The sequence below is a fragment of the Oncorhynchus nerka genome, linkage group LG22, assembly GCF_034236695.1.
Source record: "Oncorhynchus nerka isolate Pitt River linkage group LG22, Oner_Uvic_2.0, whole genome shotgun sequence".
Lineage (NCBI taxonomy): Eukaryota > Metazoa > Chordata > Actinopteri > Salmoniformes > Salmonidae > Oncorhynchus > Oncorhynchus nerka.
In genome coordinates, this window is record NC_088417.1 from 82,353,582 (window position 1) to 82,363,581 (window position 10,000).

At 43.4% G+C, this 10,000-nt stretch overlaps 1 protein-coding gene across 2 annotated transcripts in view; it reads right to left on the bottom strand.

The window, feature by feature from the left end:
- The window catches only part of LOC115119317 (netrin receptor UNC5C-like), a 327,268-nt gene that overhangs the window by 49,306 nt on the left and 267,962 nt on the right, over positions 1-10,000 (bottom strand). For both annotated transcript variants that reach the window (XM_065007478.1, XM_065007477.1), the window contains exons 6-7: positions 7,835-8,002; positions 7,508-7,672 (exon numbers count right to left, since the gene is read on the bottom strand). In XM_065007478.1, the coding sequence (XP_064863550.1) occupies positions 7,508-7,672; positions 7,835-8,002 (333 nt within the window). The remainder of the gene's footprint in view (positions 1-7,507; positions 7,673-7,834; positions 8,003-10,000) is intronic.

The following is a 10,000-nucleotide window of genomic DNA, read 5'->3' on the forward strand; positions in this document are numbered from 1 at the left end:
TGGTGCTCCTACTGGAAATCACTATTTATTCAGAGAGGCTTCCTGAATAGTAACATGGCTTTGTTCTACAGCTGTATCACCAATAACAGGCAATTGATTTTCTTCCATTGGTATCTTCATATGTAATGCATAAGAATCCTCCATTCCCAAAACTACTATAATTAGAAACATGGTAATATTGAGGTCTAGGCCTATCTATTTTAGTGGTAAATGTTGACGACCGGTATATCATCTTTACTAACTACATATAATTATCTCACTCAGATCACATATCACACAAAATAAACAACTTCATTTCTTACAAGCCCTGAGGTAAATATGTAGTGATTTTGCCCTTGTGCTGCAGTCAGCCCTTTCAGCAGATCGATATGTCAACAAAATGTCATCTGTCAGAGAACGGAGTTAACAACATCCGATCCAACTAAGACAGGAGACAGAGACAGGAGAGAGAGAGAGCACAATTTAGACCCAACCAAATCATGAGAAAGCAAAAAGATAATTACTTGACACATTGGAAAGAATTAACAAAAAAACAGAGCAAACTAGAATGCTATTTGGCCCTACACAGAGAGTACACAGCGGCAGAATACCTGACCACTGTGACTGACCCAAAATTAAGGAAAGCTTTGACTATGTACAGACTCAGTGAGCATAGCCTTGCTATTGAGAAAGGCCGCCGTAGGCAGACATGGCTCTCAAGAGAAGACAGGCTATGTGCACACTGCCCACAAAATGAGGTGGAAACTGAGCTGCACTTCCTAACCTCCTGCCCAATGTATGACCATATTAGAGAAACATATTTCCCTCAGATTACACAGATCCACAAAGAATTCGAAAACAAATCCAATTTAGAAAAACTCCCATATCTACTGGGTGAAATTCCACAGTGTGCCATCACAGCAGCAAGATTTGTGACCTGTTGCCACAAGAAAAGGGCAACCAGTGAAGAACACACACCATTGTAAATACAACCCATATTTATGCTTATTTATTTTATCTTGTGTCCTTTACCATTTGTACATTGTTAAAACACTGTATATATAATATGACATGTGTAATGTCTTTATTGTTTTGAAACTTCTGTATGTGTAATGTTTACTGTTCATTTTTATTGTTTATTTCACTTTATATATTATCTACCTCACTTGCTTTGGCAATGTTAACACATGTTTCCCATGCCAATAAATCCCCTTGAATTGAATTGAATTGAGAGAGAGAGAGAGAGAGAGAGAGAGAAAGAGAGAGAGAGAGAGAGCAAGAGAGAGAGAGAGAGAGAGAGAGAGCAAGAGAGAGAGAGAGAGAGAGAGAGCGAGAGAGAGAGAGAGAGAGAGAGAGAGAGAGAGAGAGAGAGAGAGAGAGAGAGAGAGAGAGAGAGAGAGAGAGAGAGAGAGAAAGAGAGAGAGAGAGAGAGAGAGAGAGAGAGAGAGACAGGAGAGAGAGGGGGGGGGGGAGCAAGAGAGACAGTGTGTGTATATAAGTGTATATATGTGTATATATGTATATCTGGCCTGAGGCCATACCACGACCAACAACATTGGACACTTTATGGAACAAAAAGCCTTCACTATATCATCCTGGAATATCCAAGGCCTGAGGTCATCCGCCTTTGGCCTAAAGAGCAGGAACCCGGACTTCACCAAAGAAATCGGTAATACAGACATTGTCATCCTGCAAGAAACCTGGTATAGAGGAGACGGACCCACTGGTTGCCCTCTAGGTTACAGAGAGCTGGTAGTCCCATCCACCAAACTACCAGGTGTGAAACAGGGAAGGGACTCAGGGGGTATGCTAATTTGGTATAGAGAAGACCTAACTTATTCCATTAAATTAATCAAAACAGGAACATTTTACATTTGGCTAGAAATTCAAAAGGAAATTATCTTAACAGAGAAAAATGTCCTCCTGTGTGCTACCTATATCCCCCCACTAGAATACCCATACTTTAATGAAGACAGCTTCTCCATCCTGGAGGGGGAAATCAATAATTTCCAGGCCCAGGGACATGTACTAGTCTGTGGCGACCTAAATGCCAGAACCGGACAAGAACCTGACACCCTCAGCACACAGGGGGACAAACACCTGCCTGCAGGTGACAGTATTCCCTCCCCCATATGCCCCCCTAGGCACAACTATGACAACATAACCAACAAAAACGGGTCACAACTCCTGCAGCTCTGTCGCATGCTGGGTATGTACATAGTCAATGGTAGGCTTCAAGGGGACTCCTATGGTAGGTACACCTATAGCTCATCTCTTGGCAGTAGTACTGTAGACTACTTTATCACTGACTTCAACCCAGAGTCTCTCAGAGCGTTCACAGTCAGCCCACTGACTCCCCTATCAGACCACAGCAAAATCACAGTCTTATTGAACAGAGCAATACCCAAATGACAAAACATCAAAGCCAAAGGAACTGAGTAACATTAAGAAATGCTAAAGATGGAAGGAATGCAGTTTGGAAACCTACCAAAAAACAATTAGGCAACAACAAATTCAATCCCTTCTAGACAATTTCCTGTGTAAAATGTTTCACTGCAATAGTGAAGGTGTAAACTTGGCAGTAGAAAATCTTAACAGTATATTTGACCTCTCAGCTTCCCTATCAAATCTAAAAATCTCAAATAGAAAACCGAACAAAATGAACAACAATGACAAATGGTTTGATGAAGAATGCAAAAATCAAAGAAAGAAATTGAGAAACCTGTCCAACCAAAAACATAGAGACCCGGAAAACCTGAGTCTACGCCTTCACTATGGTGAATCACTAAAACAATACAGAAATACACTACGGAAAAAGAAGGAACAGCACGTCAGAAATCAGCTCAATGTAATTGAAGAATCCATAAACACTAAACAAACAACAACACGAAGAATTATCTATCCAAAATGGAGATGTATGGATAAACCACTTCTCCAATCTTTTTGACTCTATAACAAAGAATAAAGAGCAAAAACATATACATGATCAATTACAAATCTTAGAATCAACTATTAAAGACAACCAGAACCCACTGGATTCTCCAATTACCTTGAACGAGTTACAGGACAAAATAAAAACCCTCCAACCCAAAAAGGCCTGTGGTGTTGATGGTATCCTTAATGAAATGATCAAATATATAGACGACAAATTCCAATTGGCTATACTAAAACTCTTTAACATCATCCTTAGCTCTGGCATCTTCCCCAATATTTGGATCCAAGGACTGATCACCCCAATCCACAAAAGTGGAGACAAATTTGACCCCAATAACTACTGTGGAATATGCTTCAACAGTAACCTTGGGAAAATCCTCTGCATTATCATCAAAGCAGACTCGTACATTTCCTCAACGAAAACAATGTACTGAGCAAATATCAAATTGGCATTTTACAACAGACCATGTATTCACCCTGCACACCCTAATTGACAACCAAACAAACCAAAACAAAGGCAAAGTCTTCTCATGATTTGTTGATTTCAAAAAAGCCTTTGACTCAATTTGGCACGAGGGTCTGCTTTACAAATTGATGGAAAGTGGTGTTGGGGGTAAAACATACGACATTATAAAATCTATGTACACAAACAACAAGTGTGCGGTTAAAATTGGCAAAAAACACACACATTTCTTCACACAGGGTCGTGGGGTGAGACAGGGATGCAGCTTAAGCCCCACCCTCTTCAACATATATATCAATGAATTGGCGCGGGCACTAGATGTCAACAACCAAGGAGGGCCTACAGCAGCACCTAGATCTTCTGCACAGATTCTGTCAGACCTGGGCTCTGACAGTAAATCTCAGTAAGACCAAAATAATTGTGTTCCAAAAAAGGTCCAGTCGCCAGGACCAAAAATACAAATTCCATCTAGACACTGTTGCCCTAGAGCACACAAAAAACTATACATACCTTGGCCTAAATATCAGTGCCACAGGTAACTTCCACAAAGCTGTGAACGATCTGAGAGACAAGGTAAGAAGGGCATTCTATGCCATCAAAAGGAACATAAATTTCAACATACCAATTAGGATCTGGCTAAAAATACTTGGATCAGTCATAGAGCCCATTGCCCTTTACAGTTGTGAGGTCTGGGGTCCGCTCACCAACCAAGACTTCACAAAATTGGACAAACACCAAATTGAGACTCTGCATACAGAATTCTGCAAAAATATCCTCCGTGTACAACGTAAAACACCAAATAATGCATGCAGAGCAGAATTAGGCCGATACCCACTAATTATCAAAATCTAAAGCTGTTAAATTCTACAACCACCTAAAAGGAAGCGATTCCCAAACCTTCCATAACAAAGCCATCACCTACAGAGAGTCCCCTAAGCAAGCTGGTCCTGGGGCTCTGTTCACAAACACAAACAGACCCCAGAGAGCCCCAGGACAGCAGCACAATTAGACCCAACCAAATCATGAGAAAACAAAAAGATAATTAGTTGACACATTGGAAAGAATTAACAAAAAAACTGAGCAAACTAGAATGCTATTTGGCCCTAAACAGAGAGTACAAAGTGGCAGAATACCTGTCCACTGTGACTGACCCAAACTTAAGGAAAGCTTTGACTATGTACAGACTTAGTGAGCATAGCCTTGCTATTGAGAAATATATATATATATATGTATAATATGACATTTGTAATGTCTTTATTGTGAGAGGAAGAGAGAGAGAGAGAGAGAGAGAGAGAGACAGGAGAGAGAGAGAGAGAGAGACAGGAGAGAGAGAGGGGGGAGCGAGAGAGACAGAGAGAGAGAGAGAGAGAGAGAGAGAGAGAGAGAGAGAGAGAGAGAGGGAGCACAAACACAGCAGGTCAAACTAGCTTAAAAGTGAACACCATGAAGCACGGTTAGATCTACTGTTATAACAGAGAAGGTCTGGACCCCTTTTCATCTTATCCTTTCATATTTAGCTCAGTTAAATGATCTACCCTTTATTTCCAGAATAAAGGTTATAAATAAGTAACACGTCATGCAACATCATAAAATACATTTAAAGATGCCCTTTCAGTTTGGCTTTAGGTGGTTCAGTTTGAACGATACATAAAGCAATTGAGGTCAAGTAACATTGTTATTCATCTGATTTGCAATATATAACATTTGATCGTAAAATCTGTCAGATAGATTGCATTGTGCAATGTTTAAAATTAATTCAGACAACAAGAAATGAGATCAAACTGGAATGGAATCTGAGGGTATCTATTAGTGCTGATCCCAGACCAGTGTAGAGAGAGGAAGATCAGTAGGCGAGGTGAGTTCAGATTGCACAACATCTTCCATTCCCAATCATATTTGCCACAATGGGAGCTTTTAGATAATGGGCCATTCTCCTAAATGCTGGTGGAGGTGGTCATTAGCACAGACATAAGTGGATTCACCCTCTTAGCTTCCCTAAAATCAATCCAGGGAATGATCCTAAATCTAAACGGTTATGGGTTTATATTCTCTGCAAACTGGGCATCTATCTAACAGAGAACAAATGCTTCTGCAATGGGCTTGGTCTTGGGACGAGAGATTTAGAGAGAGGGGGAGGGGGGAGAAGGAGAGAGGGGGGGGGGGAGAAGGAGAGAGAGCTTTTAACGAGGGCTTCACAGCACGCCAAGATAAAAAGGCTGAAGAAAGTTTAGCTCAATTTCAAAGCTGCTCTTTGAATTATTTCTCCTGCTGTTTCCTAGCATAAAAAACAGTTCAACCTCAATCTCAGTGGGACGAAGTCATATATATATATCCATCTAGTTAAATATGCACTAGCAATCAGTAAATGTACTGTTGTTATAATATTAGCAGCATTCACATGTTCTGGATCATACCAGTCAGACATAGGGACAATCTACATATGTTGATGAGTTGTGGTGACTATATTGGTCATATTCACGGTATAGAGCAGCTATATCTGTGGAATACTAGTGGAATACATGTGACCATCAGCGGTACCTGACATGCAGAAGCTGAGTCGGTCTTGTATCAATGTCATAGTCAGAGAACATGTGGAGTGTCTGTGTGATGTTATTAGAGCATGGTGACTGTCTGGCTTCTATTGATGTCACACTGGATACATGGTGGAACCAGAGTCAGAGTGTGGGCTTTTCACCCTAAAGACATTAAGAAGACAGTTCATTAAAAAAGCCTCACGCCTTACTTTTAATTTGACAAGAACACCCTGGCTCCTGTCTACAGCTCTCTCCCCATTTCTTGTTCTCTATCTTTATCTCTCTTTCCCTCCCACCCTCCCTCTCTCTCTTTTCCCATGTTTACTGGCAGATAAGGGGGCGGGCAGACCCAGAATCAGCAGATAAACACGGCTTCAGAACAGATCAAGTTTTACTCTATGAGTCTGCAGCACACAGACCAACGCTGCTACTGTACACTACAGTATGTTTCTCTGCAGCTCTCTGAATGTATAATAAGGGAATAGTATGCAGGATTGTTGGCTTAACTGAACCGTGTGTTTCTAGGTCTCCTAGAAAACAAAAACAATTTCAAAAACATCTCAAAGAGCATTTCTCCGCCTATGGAAAATCTCCAGCAGTCTGACCACAAACTGGGCTTGGGCTGTGTTGCTCCAAGAGTAAAGAGCAAAACAATCAAATGTATAGAAGGATTGTAGAGCACTACCAGGAAAGAGCAATGAATTCCAGGACCTTTCTCCCCACTTTTAATACTTTTCAAATGTTTCGAGAGAGCTACAGGGAAAAGTAAAATACTGGCCTTCTTGTCAACACATATAATTGGACGCTCAGGAAAAGCAGCAAGTCTGTGCTTGTGAGACTTTGTGGCCCTCAATTTTCCTCCCATTGGGCCGATCGAATCCCGTGCTTTAAATTAGGGTGGCAATCACAGTAGCTCAGCAATTATGAGCTTTCCTTTAAGTACATTATAATCACTTATCATTATTTTAAATATAGCTCCTGAATGCCTACTCTGTGACAAGGGTCATTACTTACAGTAATGCTGCCTGGTGGTGTGGTGGTGAGGTTGTTGTTCAACACATACAGACTATTCTAGAGCATCTCTAGGGCTCAGGGCACGTGGACGGAACAAATGCACATTGTCTTTGTATAACTCTCCTCCAAAAGATCTGTCATCCTACAGCCCAGTGGAGAGTGTGTGTGAGGAAAGAGGTCTGTGTGTGTGTGTGTGTGTGTGTGTGTGTGTGTGTGTGTGTGTGTGTGTGTGTGTGTGTGTGTGTGTGTGTGTGTGTGTGTGTGTGTGTGTGTGTGTGTGTGTGTGTGTGTGTGTGTGAGTGGTACGTGTATGTTTGTGCAGGGAAGTGGAGGTAAGTGTGAAACAACAGAGAGAAAGTGAGACAGTGGAAGTGGGTGGAGGTGAGTTATGGGAGTACAGTGAAAAACAGGATAGATCCTAACTGCACAGACGGACAGACGGGCAGACAGACGGACAGATGAATAGACAGACTGACAGGCTGACTGATAGGGATTGGGTAATAATATATTGGGTTCCTACAGAGACAGAGGCAGACAGAGGAGGGTTGAATAAAGTGGGGATGTTCATCATGTCTGTACTCACTCTGCATACACAGGCCATCGGTGCAGTTCTGGGACTGAAGCACCATGCCCTCACAGTCCTTCCCACCGTTTTTGGGCGCTGGGGCGCTGCACTCCCTCCTCCTCCAATGGGTACACTCTGTCCCACACGTGGACCATTTACTCCACTCTGTCCACAGACCATCCACTAACACACAGAGGGGAGGGAGGGGGATGGGGGTATGGAGGAGGGTGGGAATGAGAGTGTGTGAGATTGGGTGAGGTGGGGGAGGGAATGATACACATATGTAATCTGTTTGATTGCTCTCCCCTGACCCCTAAGCATGTTGGCGGGTGGTGCAGTAACTACCTGGGCACAGTGGGTTACATGCCAGCTTCTGAATGCCTTGTCCGTCACAGATGGCGCCGCCGTTGAGAGGTGCTGGGTTGGTGCAGCTCCGCGTACGCTTCTGGTAGCCACGGCCACAGCGACTGTTACACACCGTCCACTCTGTCCACGTTGACCAGCCACCATTCACTGTAGGAAGAAAAAACAGAGTAAAACTAAATGCTTAACACTTTAGTAGATACAACAGTTGTCCTTTTTATAGTGGCACTGTGTGAATCTTGTAGAATTTGAATATATTCCACCAGGCCCTTTTATGCTTGAAAAACCACGGTGGCATTGAGAAATGTGTAGTACACTAGAGCGTGTGCTTCCTCCACTGTAAACCCTAGTCATTAGTTTGCTATGTGGACAGGCTTTTTCAGGCTGCTGTATTTCCCAGCTTCTGAATCCCTTCAATCTCTTCTTCTTCCTGCATTCCATCTGTGTCTCAGACTAAATCCAGAACAGAATGCCAGTGGGGTGTGTGGCTGTGAGGAGCTAGAGGCCCTCAGAGCTGAGACTGCTCACCATGAGCGAAGCCACAAACAGCAGACTCCAGGGGAGCAGAGCCAAAGCCCTGCCTTTCTTCACCGTCTCTTTCTTACCTTCTGGGGGTTCTCTCTCTCTCTTTCTCACTTTCTCTTTCCATCTATTCAACTCTCCGCCTGTCTTCCCCAACCCTTCCAAGTCTCCTTGTTGTTGTGCAGGCTGGAAAACCATTTGGCTGCTCTGTCTCGTCTGGTAATGAAGAAACTAATCTCAGAACCCTCTCTCTCTCTCTCTCTCTCTCTCTCTCCCTCCTTCTCCCTCTCTTTCTCTCTCTCTACGACTCTCTCTGACTCTCTCTCTGACTCTCCCTCTCTTTCTCTCTCCATCCTTCTCCCTCTCTGACTCTCTCTCTCTGACTCTCTCTCTCTGACTCCCTCTCTCTGACTCTCCCTCTCTTTCTTTCTCTCTTTCTCTTTCTCTCTGACTCTATCTCTCTTTCTTTCTCTCTCTCTCTGACTCTCTCTCTCTTTCTCTCTCTCTCTGACTCTCCCTCTCTTTCTCTCTCTCTCTGACTCTCTCTATTTCTCTCTCTCTCTCTCTCTTTCTCTCTCTCTCTTTCTCTCTCTCTGACTCAATCTCTCTGACTCTCCCTCTCTTTCTTTCTTTCTTTCTCTCTCTCTCTCTCTCTCTCTCTCTCTGACTCTCTCTCTCTGACCCTCTCTCTGACTCTCTCTCTCTGATTCTCTCTCTCTGACTCTCCCTCTCTGACTCTCTCTCTTTCTCTCTTCTCTCTCTCTCTCTCTCTCTCTCTCTCTCTCTCTCTCTCTCTCTCTCTCTCTCTCCCATTGGAGGGGGACGGGAAAGGGGGACTGACACAACCCAGGCAGAGTAAGTTGCTTCTGGTGCATTCTTTTAAGGATGAGCCGAGACATCAAAGCTGTTTTCAGGCTCTCGCTCAGTCCTCCCAGACTGCATTAGTGAAGGGAAAAGCCTAGCAGGGACAGCGACCCCAGTCCCTGAAGACCCCAAAGTCAGCTAAAACACACACACACACACACACACACACACACACACACACACACACACACACACACACACACACACACACACACACACACACACACACACACACAGACACACAGACACACACACACACACACACACACACACACACACACACAACCACTGTTGCTCTACTTCACCTTCGTACTGTACTGGACTCATCTAAGCCACACATGCTGCTCTCCCCTGTCAGAACGGACAACTAACATAGATAAATAAGACACTGACAATAACTTAGACCCCCCTGATCCCCCATAATCCTCCATGGCAGAGCCAGTGTGTGTGTGTTTTAGGGAGGATGTGTTGAACTGGGAGACACTGGAGGGATAGAGGGAGAGATGGATTTGAAACCTGACCCTCTGACATCATGAATTCCAGCAAACCTCCGCCCATTCTGGTCAGGATATCTGAGTGTGTGGTTGCATGTATGCGTGTGTATGTGTGTGTGTCCACTCACGCACAGGTGTGTGTTTGTATGTAGGTAGTTAAGCTATACTTAGCCTTATATGTCTGTTAGCTGATGATTAGCTATACTGACAGACTGATGACTGACTTAATAACTTAAGGTTTAGCCTTTTTACATGGTGGGTGGGTAGG